This window comes from Stegostoma tigrinum, chromosome 7 (assembly GCF_030684315.1).
Source record: "Stegostoma tigrinum isolate sSteTig4 chromosome 7, sSteTig4.hap1, whole genome shotgun sequence".
NCBI lineage: Eukaryota > Metazoa > Chordata > Chondrichthyes > Orectolobiformes > Stegostomatidae > Stegostoma > Stegostoma tigrinum.
In genome coordinates this window covers 50,642,456-50,663,632 of record NC_081360.1, presented here as the reverse complement: position 1 = coordinate 50,663,632, position 21,177 = coordinate 50,642,456, and the positions used below count along the sequence as shown (strand labels likewise).

Sequence of the window (21,177 nt, the reverse complement as noted above, 5' to 3'; positions counted from 1 at the left end):
TTAATTATTGAATACTTTATGTAATAAAAGTACCAGTGTTGGGAGAACACTAAAAATAACAGCCTCTGAAGACAAAGCAACGTGAAATAATCCTTAGAAAGAAACTTACCTTGAAAAAAGGAAACAAAATTCATCCACATCTGAAGAAGCCCCTGATCTTCCAAGAAACGTTTTGCCACACTTTGATGCGAAAGGATGTTTATAAAATCACTAACCAAAGGCCAGTATGTATTGTTCTTCAAGAGTGGCTCACCACAGTTTACAACAACATGAAAATTGTTTTCCTCATCTAAATGAACAAGTAATTACAAAAATGAACACAAAACTACAGGTTCAGAGTTCAATTAAAACACAACTCAATATTTCCTTCTGACATACAAAAGCAATTTTGAAAATCCTGAAAGTGATGTTTTTGTATTTCTAATTTTTAGTATTACAAAATAAATTGTGCCCAATTAAACATAAACAAAGACAGTCAGGAAAATGAGAAAACCTGTTTTCTACAAGTTCAGAATGTCATAAAATTAAATTTCCACTCACCTTGCAACTCACTTTTGATAAGGCAACTTTCCATCATATAAAGTAGCACAGTGACCATTATTTCTAGCAGCTGACATTCTTCAGTCACCTGCCGTGCCAATTCTTCATTGCTAAATAACTGAACACTAATATGAACAATCCTATTGGACATGGTGTCTGATTCATGGCTCTTAATCAGAGTTTTCATAATGAAGGCATAATGTTGAACAAACGTTTTAGTAAAAGCTATCTGAAAAATAAAGTAAAAATTAATACTGTAAGATTTCATTATTGCAGGTTGACATCATACCGAAGTTAAAGCAAAGATAACTTGTAGTCAAGGCAGAGTTTAATGAACCAGCTGGTTTTTCCCCTGCCATCATTTTGTAACTTTTACCAAAGTTGGCAAAAAAATAAGTCTAGTATGTACTAAATCCATTTTAACCAAGTTACCGAGGGCACCAAAATTTTGTTGTAACCCCAACAAGAGTATTAACAGTCTAGACTTCCTACATAGATTGCTACTTAACACCTTTCGCAAAGTGAATCCACGATCAACGGATCAAACATTTATCAACATTTGCAGTTAACAACGACGTGTTAACTACCCAGAACACCACCACCCGCAGAACTAAGTGACATCATCTGCAAATGAGAGGCATTGTGAAAAAACACCCTATTGGAGATAATTCAGACTAAGTACTTGCCCATCACATCCCATCCATTGTTCCCAACTCTGCATTATTAATCTCAGTTGGATTACTGCATTAAAAAAGGTCTCAACAAAACATGCTCAACCAAGTTTCCTCCACTAGAACAAGGTTTGGATGAGAAAACTGTGTGTACTATAACCAAAGTTTCAGATCAGGTCAAAGTGCATTCTCATCTTCTGATTTAAAGACAGATGTTTTTGAAAACAAACTGAAAAAAAAACTTTCCACTGCAAATAATCTGCCTTAAATGCTTAGAAACCAAAAAAAAACATACCTAACAAAGGCAGCAAGAGTTTCAATTTCTACAAATTTGAATTCCCATACCCAAAGCAAACTTAATACACATTCTTGGTTTAGGATGATTACAATTTACATGAATGCTTGTTTCCTCTATGCAGCACAAACAACGTCCAGAAACAATGCTACAATTAAAATTTTCTTTCCCACATTAAAGATTTTTATTTGCAGACATTATTTGTATTTAAGTAGTAGAAAAAGATATTTCTCAATACACCTTAATTTGAGAAGTCTGGGTATAAAATGCAAAGCTGTGCTATGTTTAAACAACAGATATCTGATCTGATCATAGCCAGAAATCAGGTTGCAAAACACCCTGGTACTGACCCAAAACACAAAATATGCAAAGGACCCTGCAGGGAAAAGATAAGCCCCATTTTTTAATTTTAATTTCCACCTTAACTTTTCCAGGTTAAAAATAATAAATCTAAAATTGTAACCCATTGTGTAAAATGGGCACTACTGAGTTTCACTGATCAATATGCCAAAAGTAATGTGCCAGCACTATTACAGCTGCCATTGGAAATCTCAGTAACAGACTGAAATATCAGATTTCTAAATCAAAGTTACTTCATTCAGAATTGTAGGATACATGTCTGTTCTTATTTCTTGCCATTTCATTAAAATAGGAATTATTTACTTGTTGAATATGCAAGGTAGAAGGCAACTTAAATAGATATTTAGTCTGAAGTTAGAGTAACTAAATATCTGTGTTACTGAAGGCATGTTTGTTATTTAATTTTTCATAGGCTGTGTGTACTGTCTGCCAGGCCTGTATTCATTGCTCTTCCCTAATTGCCCTGGAAATCAGTTACTTGCTATAACACCTCAAACAGCAATTAGGAGTCAATCACGTTAGTGAATCTCAGCCACGTGTAAGTCAGACAAGATGAGAACAGCAGATATGCTCCCCGATGGCTTAATGAACCAAATGGATTTTTACAATTGATGACAGTTTCATGGGCACCATTATAGAGACCTTGCTTTCAAATCCAGATTTATTCCGAGCTGCTCCAGCAGGATTTCAACCGATGCCCTAAAGCATTAAATTTGATCCATCAGATAATAGTCCAACGACATTACCACTAATCCACATTCGTCCAAATTATTCCCTTTCTTTGTATAATTTGAAATTTGGTAGCAAAAATAGATAATTATTGCAATATAATTGCACTTTTGTATTAAAGTTTTTTTTTGTTTAAATCAGGGTGCAAGCATTTTAGCTTGTGCTGTCAGAATACATGAATTTTAACTCTCAGAATCTCAAAGAGATGCTCTCTGAATGTGGATGCAACTACTTGTGCACTTCTGGACAGAAAACAGTCCAAGATAGACAACATAAACAACCAATCTGCTGTCTAGTGAGAACCAACAGTATAGCTACTTGCTTCAAATGTGCAAGTACATCAAGAATGCAGTGATTACAAAATTTTGAATTAAATAGAAAGACAAAACATCTAAAATGAATGTGGTTTATATTGTATTGTTAGCAATTGTTATTTCAAAACCCCAAGACTTAAAATGTTACAGTATGGAAAGGCATTAATATGAATTACTTTTTGAGTTAAGCCAACAATATTTGAAAAAAAATTCACCATTGACCTTTGTGCATGCATACATACCTTATAGTTCTGATCAGGCAGCATGTTTAGCAGAAAGGTTACCATTTTCTGTGGAAACTCATATTTGACAGTCCAAAACAATAGCTCTTCTAGAAAGCATTTATGTTTCAAAATATCCATAATGGATGAATCTGAAATGCAATGTAAAAATATGATTTGTATATCTGGCTGATCAAAGGCTGCTGACCTAAAGATGATAAAAGGGCAGAATTCAGCCCATCAAGTCTGCTCCACCATGTGATCATGGCTGATCTGTTCCACAATACCACTTTCCTACATTCTCCCTGTAACCATTGAACTCTTTATCCATCAAGAACCTCTCTCTCTATCTTAAGTACCCTCAATGACTTGGTTCCACAGCCTGCTGCAGCAAATGAGCTTCATAGAAGGCTGTCGAGGCCAAGTCACTGATACACTTCCATACCAAATTCAGGCTAAAATCGATTTGCAGATTACTAGTATGTGAGAGAAGGAACGCCAGAGAGCGAGCACAAGCGCAAGCACAAGTCGGGGAAGGACACCCCCAATATAAAAAGGACAGTACAGTAATGAATGACGAAAATAAAGGAGGGAGAAATTACAGTATAATAGGAAACTAACTGGAAGTATACAATGGGTAATAGCATTTCTACCAGAATTTAAGAATTAAAAGAGCAAGTAAAGTGAACTCTGGGCCTCTGGACGGTATTCTGGGGCATTAAATAACAGAAAATAAAATATAGCGGATGAATTAAACAGATATTTTGCATCTACCTTCATTGTGAATCAAAATGCGAAAGAGAGGGAGGAATGCACAACAATTACAATCACCAGGAAATAGAAGCAAAAGCTGGCTCATCCAAGATTCTGACTTTATCCCAGTGTCGCTAAAAAAAAGTGGCTGCTCACAGTAGATGCATTGACTCTAATTTTCCGAAACTCCCTAGACTCTGGGTAGCTCCCATCAGATTGGAAAATCATCAATGTGATTCCTCCAATGATGGCAGAGACAAAAAAAAACAAAACTACAGGTCACTTAGCTCAACATATGTCCTATGGAGCATGCAGAAATCTATTATTAAAAAGGAATTTATAGGTGGCCATTTGGAAATTCTCAAAGCATTCAAGCCAAGTCAACTTGGTTTTGTGGAAGGAAAGTGTTGTTTAATTAAGTTACTGGAGTTGAGAATGTAATAAACAATGAATAAAATTAAACTTCAATGGCACTACTTGCTGTACTTTGATATCCAGAAGGCATGTGGCAAGTTACCACCTCAAAGGCTACCACACAGCATAGGAAATGCCTTATTAACATGTATCGAATGTGGGTTCCCAAACTGAGTAGACATAAATGAGTCACCCTTGGGTCAGTGGGATGTGCACAGTGGAATGCCACAGAGTTCAATGCTTGGTCTTCAACAATTTACATCAATGACTTGAACGAAGAGGTTGAAAGTACGGTTCGTAAATTTGCTGATGACACAAAGATTCGTCAGAAAGCACATTGCAAAGGAATATAGATAGGCTGAGTGAATGGTCTAAGATCTGGCAGGTGGAATATAATGTGGGAAAATGTGACTCACCCACTTTGGAAGAAGCAATAGAAAAGCAGTAAATTATTTAAATGGAGAAAAACTGCAGAACTCTTAAAGTACAGATTGATCTGGATTTCCAGATACATATACACAATCGCTTGCATGCTAACTTTGTGGTTTAAGAACCCAAATGCAAGGTTGCTGTTCACTTCAGAGAAAATAGAGGTTACAGCTTTACAAATTATTGTGACCACAACAGGAGTATTCTGTCGAGTTATGGGTTGATTATTTTAAGAAAGGATCTAAATGCATTCGAGCAGTTCAGCGAAGGCTTGAACTGATACCTGCAGCATGCATCTTTGATAGACAGGCTGGGCCTAAACACACTGGAGTTTGGAAGATTGAAAGGTGATCTTCTAGAATCATAAGGGGTTTATCAGGGAGCTGTATACAGAATGCTTTTCATTACAGGACAGACCAGAAATACAAGACACACTTTACAAATAAGATGTCGGACATTTAAGACAGAGAAGCGGAGAATTTCCTTTGTATAGGAGAATCAAGCTTCCTTGGAACTTTCTTCTCTAGGAAGTGGTGATGGTAAGGTCACTGATTACTTTTCAAAGCAGAGGTAGTCAAGATTCTTGACTAATAGGTGTCTGAAATAGTACCAGAGGTAGGTTGGAAAGTGAAGTTGAGGCCACAATCAGATCAGCCATACTTTTAATGAATGACCTACTTCTCATCCTAATTCATATGTTATGTGATTTTCTACAAGTTAATATGTAGTAAATGCAGCAATAAAATCCACCTTCTGTCACCATTGATTGGTTTAAGTGATCCACTTTTCATCTTTTTCTCTGTAGCGTGAGTCCAAGTACCACAAGCTGAAATGGAAAGGGGGTGGGGCAAGAACCTTCAAGTATCAGAAGTTAGGCAGATAGTCAATATTCTCATACAATGCTCTTATTCTACTCATGTTGAATAAACCCTAGTCCATGCAGTTTCAGTAAAAAAAACTGGGCACTCAATCTGTTAAAAGAAGTAGCTGCAAATAAAAACAAAATAGTACAGATACTAACTGCTTCTTGAAACCATGGACACTTCTAAATAGCAAGGTACGACAGCCTTTAACACATCAAGTTCACTGACAACTTAGGACCAGCAGAAAAGTGCAAAGCAACAAACTAAGCTTAAAAACTTTTGCAATTTCAAATAACCCTTTCAGGGTTTTAACCAAACACTTCTGGTCTGCAATGTTTCAGCTAACCTCCTTAGATGGAGGTAACCTCTTTCTTAACAGTCCTAAAGCTGTCCACCCTTCTCAGGATCAACTGTTTTATACTCCAGCCTCAAAGACTTCTGTAGAACGCCCTAACTAAAACCGCAATATTTCCTTTCCAAATATTGCATGTTTCTCCCTAGCCCAAACAAAAAATTTCAGAATTCTGTCTGAAAGCTACACATTAAGCTATATACTTTGTTCACTCAAATCTCAATTAATTTCCAAGAAGTCTCTTTAATACGACCTTCTTTTTAAAAAAAAGAAAATCATTACGGCTACAAAAGTGCTTACAAACGACACAGACACCTCGTGTCACTGATTCTAAAATCAAAAATTCAAAAAGTAAATGATATTAAAATATACATAATCTCAAATCTTGCACCATAAAAGCCAATCCACTATCTGCTAGAAACTAGCCAAATGTGTGATGGAATACCATCCAATTACCTGAATTTGTACAGCTCTAATGACACACAAAACGTTTAATGCATTCTATCAAAGCAGCCAACGACTTTGTTACACATTATACATCCATTTTCTCTATAATAGAGAAAGTATAAGCGACCATTTAAAAGATGTCCTGCAGCAATTGCCTCAGGTTCTTTTTCCCAGCACCTTCCAAACCCAAAACATCTACCACCTGTAAAAGGCAGGACAGCAGGCATGAGAGAACATGACCACCAGCAAGTTCCTTTCCAAGTCTCACACCAATCTGACTTGGACATTTAATCACGGTTCATTTTCAGTGGCTGCATCAAAACCCTGGAACCCTTTACTTAACAGCACTGAGTATAGCTGAACCACATGGAGTGAAGTAGTTCAAAGTGACAGCTCACCCACACCTCAGAGGGTACATAGGGATTGGCAATAATAGCTAGCTTGTAAACACACTTACATCCTGCAAACGAAATGAAACTTTAAATTTCCTTCTAACAACACAAAGTTCCATAATTGTAAGTCTATTCTTTCCTTGGTCAGAGACAGTTTGTTTTGTACTACTGTATTACCACACTATTACATTTTCTCACTCCTAAAATACACCAATCCTAACTTTTTCAGCAAGTTTTACCACTGGGAGTGGTCAATTACAAAAATGCAATCCATGCCAAAGCAATCATTTCAATACCAAGGACAAAGTTGCTGGAAAAGCTCAGCAGGTCTGGCAGCATCTGTGAAGGAAAAAAAAACCAGCGTTAACACTTCAGGTCCAGTGACTCTTCCTCTGAAGGCTGTGTTCTGAGGAAGGGTCACCAGACCCTAAAAAAGTTAACTCCTTCACAGATGCTGTCAGACTTGCTGAACTTTTACAGCATCCGCAGCTCTTTCAATTTTTATTTAATACCAAGTCTCAGTGTGGACTATAAATTCACACCAGAGGAGGAATGAGCAGCTCTAAAACAGCAATTTCCAACAGAACGGCAAACTTGTGAATAGTAGAAATTGCTGATTTACCTTGCAATAACTTGAGCATCTACTGTCTCAGCATTATTATTGCAAAATACACTTGTTTTTCCCAAATTAGAAGTGTCCTCACAAGCATATAAATATTTACAGCAACCTTTAGGAAAAAACACACACACACACACACAGTGGAATGATCTGACATTTAATTAGCAGTTTTTATTTTGATGACAAAAATACTGGTACACTACTTGGATCACTTAGTGGAGAGCACTCAAATATTTGCACAGTTTACCCATCTTCAAACACGAAAATAGCAGCAACATATGGTATAACACGGTGTGAAGCTGGACGAACACAGCAGGCCAAGCAGCATCAGAGGAGCAGGAAAGTTTGACATTTCGGGTCGAGACCCTTCTTCAGAAAATTTTCTGATGTTACTTGGCCTGCCGTGTTCATCCAGCTTCATACAGTGTTATCTCAGCTTCTCCAGCATCGGCAGTTCCTACTATCTCAGCAACATATGGTACATCAGCCAAACTGTGTCGCAAGTAGGCAAATTCACATTTTCAATGTGAATCTTTATTTGGAACTGAAAATAAAAAAAACAGATCTACACACTGACCAAATTAGGAACAAAGAGGGCTAACACATTTATATTAAAATAAGGCAAACCCATAAAGCAATCAACAGGACAATTATGGAATGTAAGTAATGTAAATAGCTAAGCAAGAGAATAGTCTGGAGGAATTAATATCAAAAATTTGCAGATTGGGTATAAAATTAAAACATTTCAAAAAGTGGGATATAAAAGAGGAAAATATTTGGGAATTTAAGCATCATCTAGCAAAATAGATTAGTTAACATTTTTTGTATAGTCATAAGAATCTTACAAATTCTTAAAAAAGTAGTTTCTTTCCCACAGATGCTTCTTGATCCGCTCGGTGGCTCCAGCATTTTAATGTTTGTGCTTCAGATGTCCAACATCTGTATTTTTTCACCTGTATTTTCAAATAATACTGAGATCAATGCAAAACCACAGAATTGCAGGGTGTGTAAGGGAAAGAGGAGGCATTGTTCCTCAAGCTTGATACTGGTTTAACTAAAAAAAGGACAGCAATATTGAATACAGAACCATTGACATTGGTGGATAAGTCAATTATGCACGGCCACAGGTAGATTGGAATTCTACTTGGAGAGAATGAAGACATACATTTCCATATCGTGAAGAGGACCTTGCAGGAACAACAAAAAACAGAACACTATTTGACGAGGTACAAACATACTACCCATAGAATTAGACGTTATGACAGAAACTCAGCGAGAGTAGATCCAAACGTGACATCATCACTACTTTTAACACCGACATGGGAACAATAGTAACTTCATGGAGGCAATGCAGTATAACCAGTACTTGAGGAAATATGGGACATTCATTTCACCAATTAATAAACAGGGAATTTCAAAAGAGCAGTTTCCTCAAGAGCAATGATTTCAGAATCATTACTTGCACATCACTAGCAATTAATAAAGGTATTTTAAAAAAATACACAGACCTTTGGTGCTATTAGAGAGTTTAACCCTCTTCCGTTTGCCAACACCTTGACTTCCATCTTGCTCCTCCTGAAAAATGAAGGAATGTCTGTTAGAGGAAAATGTAACTCGGCACCCTATAATTTATATTTGAAATACCAAGCGTTGTTGCAAATTATATAGAACCAAGAACATTGAACAATACAGCGCAGAACAGGCCCTTTGGCCCTCAATGTTGTGCCAACCTGTGAACTAATCTAAGCCCCTCCCCCTACACGCTCATCATTACCCATATGCTTATCCAAGGACTGTTTAAATCCCCCTAATGTGGGAAAGAAAATAAATGCTGAACTAGCCAGTGATGCCTGCATCTTGTGAATGAATAAATTTTTAAAAACATCCAGGAGAAAGCAGCCTACTTGATTGGTAACCTATGTGACATCTTTAACAACCGCTCGCTCCACCCCTTACAGTGCTACAGCAGCGTATACTATTAGAAACAAAATGACTCTCAACAATTCACCAATGACAGCACTTTCCAAACTTGCAACCACTTCCATCTGGAAGGACACGGGCAGCACACACGTGGGAATACTACCACCTGCCATTCTGACTTGAAATGGACTGCCATTCCTTCCAGGAGTTTGACACCGAACTCCCTCCTGAACAGCACTGTGGGTGTCCCTACACTCCAGAGGCTGCAGGAATTCAAGGCAACAGCTCACCACCTCCTTCTTGACGGCACAGGGATGGGCAATAAAGGAGAGCAATGCCCGCATGCCCTAAAAGAACAAATATCTAGCTGTACAGTGAAAAAGTGCAGGAGCAATAGTATTAGGTCTGTTAGTGGAGGTGAGAATAACTGGATTTAATAAACTACACGAAAGATACTCTGCACTTGTCAGGTGGACTAGCTAAAACAAGGCACTCCCTGTGGGTAACATGCCAAATTAATCAATCAATCAATCTGCTGTCTGGACCTTAAGGAGGATACAGGTAAACCTTGAATGAATGAATACATTTGTTCAAGCATATAAAATGGTAAAATCCCTGATTAATCGGTATATGCTGTCCCAGTTTTGATTTAAAACAAAGATCTAGAGGCATTACTTAATGAATAGAGAGTTCTGTCAGCATCTTGGACAGTAACCCTGCCTCAACCAACAAGACTTAAAGTAAATTAAGTGAGCAGTCAAACATTTGCTCCAATTAGAATCTTCCTCTGTGCAATTTGGCTACATAACAGGACACTGTACTCCAAAATTAGTTCACTCATTGTAAATTACTCGAACTAACTTAAATAATTAATTAATTAGACAAACAAACGTTTTATCCCTGTAAAAGTTTTTGCTGGCATTTATTTTCTTTCCCACATTAGGGGCATTTAAGCAGTCCTTGGATGTGTTTTCAGGTTAAATTATCTCACTGATATAGAGATTTTATAATCACTTTCACATGCAACAAGCACCAATGTAATGGAACACACTGAAATGCAAACTTATCTGTGTATCATACAACTCACTTGAAATTACACAGCTAATGGTAGTTAAAAGACCACCATATTGATGTTTATTGGGTTGAAGTCAACAACAGGTGATTCCTAAATAATTTCTGATAAAAGTTCATCTAACCTTGAAACAAAACCTATTTTCCCCCCCACAGATACTACTTAATTAGATCCTTATTACCAGCATTTTGAGCTTTTATTTCAGATTTAAAGCATCCATCATTTCATTTTTGAAGGAATGATTCTGTCTTTTCAAAAATTATGAAGAATTTGGATTGAATGAATCAATTTCCTTGTTTCTAATTATTTTGTGAATTAGAAGCCAAATAGAAACCCTTTGGACACAATTCCTACATAGCGGACATAAAATTATACATTGAGAAAATGAAAATCCAACAAATGTCACACTATTGGCTCATGACAAGCTTTACTAAAAAGGTGAGAGATAATGGGAACTGCAGATGCTGAAGAATCCGAGATAACAAAGTGTGGAGCTGGATGAACACAGCAGGCCAAGCAGCATCTTAGGAGCACAAAAGCTGACGTTTTGGGCCTAGACCCTTCATCAGACCCTGATGAAGGGTCTAGGCCCAAAACTTCAGCTTTTGTGCTCCTAAGATGCTGTTTGGCCTGCTGTGTTCATCCAGCTCCACACTTTTTAATCTCGTTTACTAAAAACTGAAATATTTTTCATTTCTCAAACAGATTACCTTGTGGAAGAAGATTACCAACTTATTCCTGATGTATGCCAATTTGAAGGCCATTTTGAGCTTGTGGCCCTCATGCTAAGAACAATACTGAAACTACCCAAATTTCCCACTCAAGAATCAGATACACTGTACTGAAATTGAAGGTAGATTTCAAAGATAAACTTTGGCAAGCAAACTTTACTAATTCTCCAGTTTTTAGATTGAAACTACCTCATCAGAAGAATCCATCTGTCCTGTTCCTGCTGTTGCACCTTTAAAATGAAAAGGAAAACACATTGTTTGATGAATTGAGAAAGACTGCAATCCATTATAGTCTGAACATGATTATTTAATCTTTAATAAACTGGAAAATACATTAATAACACTGATGCTTATTTATTACGGTGAAAACAGGCTAGCCAGAATTATTCTTCCTAACAAGGTAGGAAATAACAGGCTCGTGTAAGTCATGTATATATGGATCCAGTTGCCTTAATTAGCAGGAATTTTGTTTGTAGATCAGAAATGTCTGACTATAAAGTTCCATTTAAAAAAAGACTTCAGGACCAATAACTAGACTGGGATTCTAATGCAGAATTGATAAATTAAATTTAATTTATGTTAAAATTAGGTATTGTCTGGTTGTTCAGCTCAACATTAAGGGTATTAGAAAATCTTCACCCGTCCATGCTCAATTCCAACATCTGAAACAGAACATTTTTTTCTGCATAAACCTTTAATACTTGCACAGAGAGAACTAGGCCAGCTGCAAAATTAAACAAGAACAAGCACAAATACGTATCCAATTTCATTCTGATAGCTTCTCAAATTGGTTTGCACCAGCATTTCATCATAAATCAGTTTGCGCTTTTAAAAAGTCCTGCTTAAATTAGTGTATTTTCAAGGACAAGAAAGCCAACTACTGCACCTTAACCAAACAGATTCTCAGTGCAGCACAAGCACAGACAATTCGTCTTCATGTTCAGCACAAAAAGCAATTCTTATAAGGGAGATGGACTAGAATCCAGTAGTATCTTCCTTGATTCTTCATATGACTGAGTTTAGATATTCTTCGGTACAAATAACTCCGTCAGAGTTTTAACCAAATACTTCTGATCTGGAACTTTTCCTTATACTGAAGTAATCTATTTTTTAAGCCATTCGAAATTACCTCCTGTTTTAGTGTCACATGTCCAGCTCCAGCTAAAACTTCTGAAAAACTAAAACTAAAAATCTTTTCCCAAACTATGGATGTTTCTAAGACAATATAAAAATCATTTCACCTTGCAAATACAAAGTTATTGCATAATTATTTACCTTATTTACTTTGAAAAGTACTCCCAGTATAAACAAATGCCCATTAGTCTCCAGGATGTGTGTTTTTTTTTTAAATGAATCACCATCACAACAGAAATACCTACAAAGGTATCAAAGTCCTTCAAAAGATTTAAATGAAAAGCCACATGCCCCTAGCTCAAATACAAACAAAAAAAAAATGCTGAAAAAAAACTCAGCAGGTGTGACAGCATCTGTGGACAGAAATCAGAGCTGTGTCTTGGGTCCAGTCACCCTTCTTCAGAACTGGACCCAAAACATTAACTCGGATTTCTGTCCACAGGTGCTGCCAGACCTGATGAGTTTTTCGCAGAACAAAACCAGAAGTTGCTGTAAACGTTCAGCAGGTCTAGCAGCATCTCCAAAGAAAAACAAAAATCAGTTAATGTTTTGAGTCCAGTGACCCTTCCTCAGAACGGAGGAGTTTTTCAAGCAAGTTTTGTTTTTGTTTGATTTCTAGCATGCACAGCCCTTTGTTTTTTTCTAAAATATGTCATTAAAATACAAATACAAAGCAAACACTTAACATTACTCGAGAATATAAACTCAACAGGTTCTGGATGTGGGGTCTAGGCCCGAAACGTCAGCTTTTGTGCTCCTGAGATGCTGCTTGGCCTGCTGTGTTCATCCAGCCTCACATTTTATTATCTTGGAATCTCCAGCAACTGCAGTTCCCATTATCTCAGGTTCTGGATGTGAGTTTGCTCGCTGAGCTGGAAGGTTAGTTTTTAGACGTTTCGTCACCATTCTAGGTAACATCAGTGAGCCTCCGAAGTAGCACTGGTGTTATGTCCCGCTTTCTATTTATCTGGTTAGGTTTCCTTGGGTTGGTGATGTCATTTCCTGCATTGGTGATGTCATATCCTGTTCTTTTTCTCAGGGGATGGTAGATTGGCTCCAAATCAATGTGTTTGTTGATGGAGCTCTGGTTGGAATGCCATGCTTCTAGGAATTCTCATACGTCTCTGTTTGGCTTGTCCTAGGATGGATGTGTTGTCCCAATCAAAGTGGTGTCCTTCCTCATCTGTATGCAAGGATACGAGTGATAGTGGGTCATGTCGTTTTGTGGAGTTGATGTTCAGGTATCCTAGTGGCTAGCTTTCTGCCAGTTTGTCCAATGTAGTGTTTGTCACAGTTCTTGCAGGGTATTTTGTAGATGACGTTTGTTTTATTTGTTGTCTGTATAGGGTCTTAAGTTCATTAGCTGCTGTTGTAGTGTGTTGGTGGGTTTGTGGGCTACCCTGATGCCAAGAGGTCCGAGTAGTCTGGCAGTCATTTCCGAAATGTCTTTGATGTAGGGGAGAGTGGTTATGGTTTCTGAGTCCGTTTTGTCTGTTTGTTTGGGTTTATTGCTGAGGAATCGGCAGACTGTGTTCATTGGGTACCCATTCTTTTTGAATACGCTGTATAGGTGATTTTCCTCTGCTCTGCGTAGTTCCTCTGTGCTGCAGTGTGTGGTGGCTCGTTGGAATAATGTTCTAATGCAGCTTCGTTTGTGGGTGTTGGGATGGTTGCTCCTGTAGTTCAGTATTTGGTCCGTATGTGTTGTTTCCTGTAGACGCTGGTTTGAAGTTCCCCATTGGCTGTTCGCTCTACTGTGACATCTAGGAATGGCAGTTTGTTGTTGTTTTCCTCCTCTTTTGTGAATGTTATGCCAGTAAAGGGTATTATTGATGGTCTTGAAGGTTTCCTCTAGTTTGCTTTGTTTAGTGATGACAAAGGTGTCATCCACGTAGCGGACCCAAAGTTTGGGTTGGATGATTGGCAGAGCTGTTTGAGTCTCTGCATTACTGCCTCTGCTAAGAGCCGTGATATCAGAGATCCCATGGGTGTACCGTTGGTTTGTCTGTAGGTTTTGTTATTGAAAGTGAAGTGGGTGGTGAGGCATAGGTCCACTAGCTTGATGTTGTCGTCCTTGCTGATGAGGTTGGTGGTGTCTGGTGTATGTGTGTTCGGTTCTTCTAATAGTGTAGTCAGTGTTTCTTTGGCCAGGTTGATGTTGATGGATGTGAACAGGGCTGTTACGTCAAAGGAGACCATTATTTCATCCTCTTCTACCTTGGTGTCTTTGACGGTGTTCAGGAATTCCTGGGTGGAGCAAATGGAGTGGTGGGAGTCTTCTACTAGATGTAGTAGTCTTTGGTGTAGTTTCTTGGCTAATCTGTAGGTTGGTGTTCCAGGTAGCGACACATGGGTTTGAAGGGGGCTCCTGGTTTGTGAATTTTTTGTAGTCCGTAGAAGCGTGGTGTGTTGGATCCATCTGGTTTCATTTTTTGGAAGTCTCTCTTGTCTAATTCTCCAGATTTTTGAAGTTTTTTGAGTAAGGCCGTGATTCGGTTCTCTAGTTGTGGGGTCAGGTCTATCACCATCTGTTGGTAAGTGTCGGTATCTGCAAGCAGTGTGTTTGCTTTCTCAATGTAGTCTGTTCGGTTTAAGATGACTGTCAAGCGTCCTTTGTCTGCAGGTAGGATAATGATGTTTTTATCTTTTGAGTCCTTTTAGGGCTTTCCTTTCTTATGTATTGAGTGTGTTTTCTTCCTTTTTCCTGCTTTGTGTTGGTGCGACTGTCTGTCTGATGGTTTGCTGGGTTTCTTCTGTGAATTTGTTGTCTTTCAGTGTTGCTTCTAATGCTGCTAAGAAATCTTTCTTGTCCGCATCCCGCAAGTTGTAATTTTCTGTGCTGTCTGTGTTGTTATTTTGTGTGAGTTTGTCTAGTTTTTTCTGCAGGTCTAGTTTTTTCATTTTCTGTGTTTGCCGCTGTCTGATGTCTATGGCTCGTTGTACTGAGTCTGTCCATTCATGGTCTGTCACGTGAGTGAGTAAAGTTTTTTGGCGCGAAATTTCCTGGTTGTATTTACGGAGTCTGTTGGGAGCATCATTGATCATTTCTCGAAGCATTCTGCGGCCATTTTGCTCAGCTATTCTTTTGGCTAGCAGGGTGTTAAGGGGATAACTAGATAAATAGAAAGCAGGACATAACACCAGCGCTTCGTCAGAGGCTCACTGATGTTACCTAGAATGGTGACGAAACGTCTGAAAACCTTCCAGCTCAGCGAGCAAACTCACATCCAGAACCTCAACCTGAGCTACAAATCTTCTCAAAACTCGCTAACTCAACCGGTTATACAGCATCTGCATAGAGAAAGCAATAGCATTTCTGATCTGTTAACTTGGTTTCTTTCTCAATGTAGAGATTTCTTTTTAAAACAGCATTCTGTTTATATTTCAGCCACAGCTCTGAGATAATGGAATATCAAAATCTCTTTTGCAAGAAAGATGAAGACACTGAAATTGTTTATTCTGTTTCCAATTCTGAATTAAGGTAACTCTTGATTTGAGAAAACTCTTCTTTAAATGACTGGCCTGCAATTTTATTTTTTTAAAGCAAAGTTTGGATGCACCACTCAAGCCCGACTGGCCAGTTCCATTAATTAATTACATGTCATCTGCAAGACCTGATGCCAATTCACCTATCAACAATGCATACACTTTGGAGAATTATCTTCAAAAGGCAACATTAACCAATGAAAATGTGCAGCCATTTCTTAGGAAATATAAGGATACATTTTTAGTTGTCACAATATAACAAATCTATGTTATCTTTTGTGTTTAGAACATAATCAAAAGGTCTTACTTACCCAAAATTGTTACATTACTTGTTCCTGCCATTTGATCCAATACAGATGTCACAGAGCGTTCCTCCGAAGAAACAAGACCAGAGCCTTTTAATGCTGTCAGATATTTTTCATAATTCTTCTTTGCATATGTCTTTTCTCCAGTGCCTCGAGGAAATAAAATTTTTTTTAGCCAATTAATAGTTTATAATGGAACAGCCAAAAACCTACACTAAGCAACAACATTCAGTACTGTATTAGTACAATGTGTCTCATCCACAATACCGCATACACGTCCAGCAGTTTCATTTGTAACAAACTCCAATGTACTCAAATGTCACAGTATAAAACATAAGACGATTAACAGGCCTCCAAATGTTAATACCCATCTCCCACATAAACTGTAGCCCAAATTCCATAAAGTCTACCATGTACATCGATTCAGAAATAGTGTGAACTGCTGCAGAATCTGAGAATACAAGGTGTAGAACTGAATGAACACAGCAGGCCAAGCAGCAGAGAAGCAGGAAAGCTGATGATTCGGCTATAGATCCTTCTTCAGAAATCATATCCTTTCTGAAGGGTGTAGACCCAAAACGTCAGCTTTCCTGCTTGGCCTGCTGCGTTCATCCAGCTCTACACCTTGTTACCATGTACATTTATTCTTTTTCCTTCAAATACCCAGTTAATCTATTTCTAAATCATGGCACTTTCTCCTGCAACCAGCAGCTCGATTCCTACATACCTCAGTGTATTAAATCTTTAATGTAATTTTAAAAAGTTGGCCTGTTCTTTATCTTAAACGTCTCATGTTTAATAATGCATGTGTTTCATCACTCTTGGCTCAAAACACACCACATTCAATGGGAAAATGTTCTCTTTATTTGTCCTACGTCAAACTGATTTAAAGTGATCAAATCACACTACAATCCCCTCTGATCCAGCAAAACAAACCATTTTTATAAATTCACATTTCTCTCTAACCAGTCAGCAATCCATCCATTAATATTGCCAGTCTCTTTCTCCCCAGTGCTTCAAGATCTAACTACCACAACTTCCCTGTACTGTTGGCTGCTAACATCATTCTCTCTCTCTCTCCAGAACTCCTTCATTCAAGATATAGGATCTATGATCACGTCATAATACATCATGTTTCAGAAAATTATCGTATGTCTCAAAACGCCACCATATTAAACGTTCCATACAATATCCTGACAAACGAAAGAACTATACATGTCCCTGCCTAACTGCAAATGGACTGCACTGCTTCAAGTCAGCAGCTCAACACCATCTCATAAAGGACTTCTAGAGATGGGCAATAAACGATGGTCCAATGACACATCCAAATGAATGAACAAACAAATGTTTTTAAAATTTCACATCAGAAATCCTCTGTACAAAATATTACTTCCCATTGTTACTCTTACATCACAGCATGTCCTTTTCAAATTTATAGCCCCATTTATCATTGCGGCTAGCCACTCAAAATGGTCACTGTACAAATCCTACAAAACTGGCTACTAGTGGTGATGTTTCAACCTACAAATAGTGCATTATGATTGGACTGGGTTCTTCTGTCACACTTTGGTAACTGCACTTCATTTAAAGCATAGAAATAAAAAAAAGGCAAAAAGTCACAATAATCCAATTAAATGTATCCAATTAGTTCTTGTTTATTTATTCCAAAGCTATATTTCAAGTTTTTAGCTGAAGACCCTACTGGAAATACATAGTCTTTAAAAATAAACTAAAAAAAGGTAGCTGGAAGGATTCAGCCAATTTCTGAGAAGAGGATTTACCCAGTGAGCTCTTCAAAAAGAAAAGCTAAAAAGTTTAAAGTTAGATGTAGTTCATCTACTATTTACTGTAACAAATTCCAAGAAGGACCAGGAGGCCGAGCTGTTAACCATCAGGAGATTTACTAAGAAGTTGTGCAGTCTAAAGCAGCAAGATTGGAAAAAGCTGTTGAAATGGCCAATGATATGACAATCATTACACCGTGTGATTGGACTCAAAATGGCAATTCAATATGCTTTAATATGCAACATCTCTCCCCCTTTACATCATAGGTTCCTGCACTGAAAACATTTACAAATCATATATCCAACAACAAGTAGGTACAAAGTTCCAGAGGACATCAATCCTGTATGGCTAGTGCACCTCAGGGATCTGTTTATTTTTCCCCTCAATGGCTTTAACCTCTACTGCAGATTGACAGAGATAATGTTCCTAGTACTTGTCTTTTCCTGAATTAATGTTGAGTCTCTCAAAATTTCATGGTATTCCCCACTAAAGGTACTGTTCTGTTCTCAGATATATCCAGGTCTCTATTTGGCACAATTGTGAATCTTCAATTATTCTTGCTCCTAACACATTTGTTTTGATTGCCAAGAATTCATCTGCATATCTTCTCCATCCTACATCAACTGTACATTGTATGTGATCTGTCTAGTCTGTTGGCTCATATCCACTTCTCACCACTGATGTAATTCTTCGCTAACACTTCAGACCTTTTTGGAAAACCTTATTTTGTTATTCCTGTCACAATGTCTTCTGACATGATGGTTTCAGAAAATCAAATGCTACGCACCACTAACAATTTAGCATGAGCAATGTTAGAGAAGTGTGTGTCTTCAAGCAGGTTGTGTTCTATATATAAACAAAAAAAGAGCTCAGTCTTTTCGATATGATCTTGTTCTTGCTCCTTACCTCTACATTTCATTTTCTGAACACAACCTTCTGGCAAACCACTTGTGGCTGAGTGATAAAGAGCTGATTGAATATGTTGAATCCCACTCTTTACATAATCTGTAAACTTGTGAAATAAACTGTGGATCATCATCAGTTTTGTTCCAGATAAATCAACCAAAGATCTCCCAAATCCTTCAATGGTTTTCTCTAAAGATATCACCTTCATGATGGTAGTTTCAGGCCATTTAGTACGTGCAAACAACATGAAAAATAATTGTCCCTCAAAACATTCAACACACTAAACAGGGCCTTTCTGGTCATTCTCATGGGTGTAACAGCACTAACAGAAGTCGGTTGTAAACTCTTGCATAAGCTGCACATTCCCATCCTGTCCGCAATTTCAGAGTCAAGGTCTTGCAACCAAGAAATAACTTGAGACACTCTTTCATCCTGACAACGCCAGCGGCCTTTGTACAGTTAGCATCACACGGATTTCCTTATCTGGTGGAACAAAGAGCCTCATCCTGCTTCTATGGAAAGTTCTAGCTTTGTGAAACACAGAGCTTCGGCTCAGCACTATTCTTCTGATCTTGCCACAAAGTACCATTTCCACCATTTTGATAGTAGTGAATCATTTATCATGTACTTCTTAACTAGTCCTGCTGTTACCAGTGTGTTCTCAACTGATTCGAAGTAGAAAATATCAACATAAGGACTGTTTGTAGTTGAATAATTTGTCGAAGGTAATCTAGAGGGCCCATCAGCATTTTCATGCAAGTTGGATTGCCACCTGTTAATTATTAAATGGGAGTCAATTACAACAATGCCACCTCTGCAGACTGCTCACTACTAGAGAAAGTATTCTCGTAGGAGGCCCAAATGTTGTGGTCAATGATCTGTGGTCTGTTTATCGCAGCCATACAGGTATTGGTGGAATAGTCAAATGTCAGAAGTGATTCCTGGACTTGTTTTTCCTTCTACTCTGTTTAATGATCTTAATGCAAGAAAGAAAAATAAAATAAAAATAATACTTTTTTAAAAACTAGCATGCCTCAGCACCAGGGACCCAGGTTCAATTCCAGCCTTGGAAGACTGTTTGTGGCCTTCTCTCCATTGTTGCTTAAGTTTCCACCCAGGTACTGTGGTTTCCTCCCACAATCCAAAGATGTTAAATTGCCAAGGTGTACAGGAATGAGCATGCTAGGTGGAATAGCCATAGTAAATGAGGTGTTACAGGAGTAGGACTTGACGCTCTTTGAATAGACAATATAGACTCAGTGGGTCAAGTGGCCACTAACTGCAATGTAGGGATTCTATGAATCTATTAGTTCCTCATCATCATTGCATAACATGTGAGAAATGACTGCTCCCACACAGCGATGCATTGTATGTTAGCTGCAAAGTAAATCTGGGTCAAAATTGCTCGGGACTCCTGACTCCAATAAATCCTGTCTGGCTCATGCTAAAACTCTTTCACGCCAAAACTGGGTCTTCCTATTTCCAATTCTTGATCGGCTTAATAAATTGTACAACGGCTTGAGAATGGTTTCTAGATCTCTAGCTAATCTAGCAACTAGGTCATTGATTAAAAGCAAATAATACACAATATCAGATGAACAACCTTAAAATCAGTCTGTTGTTAAAATCAGTCCAGATTCATATCTATCTTTCTTCATCGCTATTATGAGAGGCATAGCCCAAGTCACTCATTTATATAGTTTCAAGTATTCACATCCTGATCAGCCTCTCTAATTCAGCACGGGCCTTTGGACTCATTTCATAAAAACGTACCGAACTAATATGACAATATTTTGCTTAAATTTTAATCCTTGATTTTCAATTTGACAGATTTTTCTTGGCTACCCACTGTTCCCCCGCCCCCCACCCCCGCCATCCCCATGCCCAACCTGACAACCACCACCACCACGACGACCCATTGAGATGGTGTCTGCATGCCTCCTCCTGACTAGTTCATCCTTAGGTCGCTACCATCTATAACGACAGTCCTGTTCCAATCACCACTGCTGGGATCCAGTTCTCCCAGGCACACATTTCTAGGCTAACAGTCACTCCTCAATGAAATAACCTGGATCGTAAGGCTCTCATCCTTTTTGCCATCTGTCTTTCTCCATGTCCCACCTCTCTGGTCTCTTCTAGCCACAGCAAGTCAAACATGCTTCTCAGCTGGTGGTTGAACTCTAAGGGTACTGAACATGGGGTTGCCACATATGTTCCTATGTATGCTGAAGGAACTTGTTGATTCGTTGTCCTAAAGGCACCCCTCCTCTGGTGGTGAAGCCTTTCCAGGTCTGCTTCAAAAAAGTATGTACAAATATCTCCAGCTGGCCATTTGTTGTATGGGGCGGGCAGGAAGCCAATTTCACATCTGATTTCATGATTTTCCAGGTACTCTGAACTCTTGCACCACAAGCTGTGAACCATGATCACCAATGTGTT

General features: G+C 38.2%; 1 protein-coding gene across 4 annotated transcripts in view; it reads right to left on the bottom strand.

The window, feature by feature from the left end:
* The window catches only part of ubr3 (ubiquitin protein ligase E3 component n-recognin 3), a 311,396-nt gene that overhangs the window by 242,557 nt on the left and 47,662 nt on the right, over positions 1–21,177 (bottom strand). For all 4 annotated transcript variants that reach the window (XM_048535342.2, XM_048535343.2, XM_048535344.2 and 1 more), the window contains exons 4-9: positions 16,054–16,197; positions 11,312–11,352; positions 8,908–8,974; positions 3,152–3,282; positions 541–769; positions 110–289 (exon numbers count right to left, since the gene is read on the bottom strand). In XM_048535342.2, the coding sequence (XP_048391299.1) occupies positions 110–289; positions 541–769; positions 3,152–3,282; positions 8,908–8,974; positions 11,312–11,352; positions 16,054–16,197 (792 nt within the window). The remainder of the gene's footprint in view (positions 1–109; positions 290–540; positions 770–3,151; positions 3,283–8,907; positions 8,975–11,311; positions 11,353–16,053; positions 16,198–21,177) is intronic.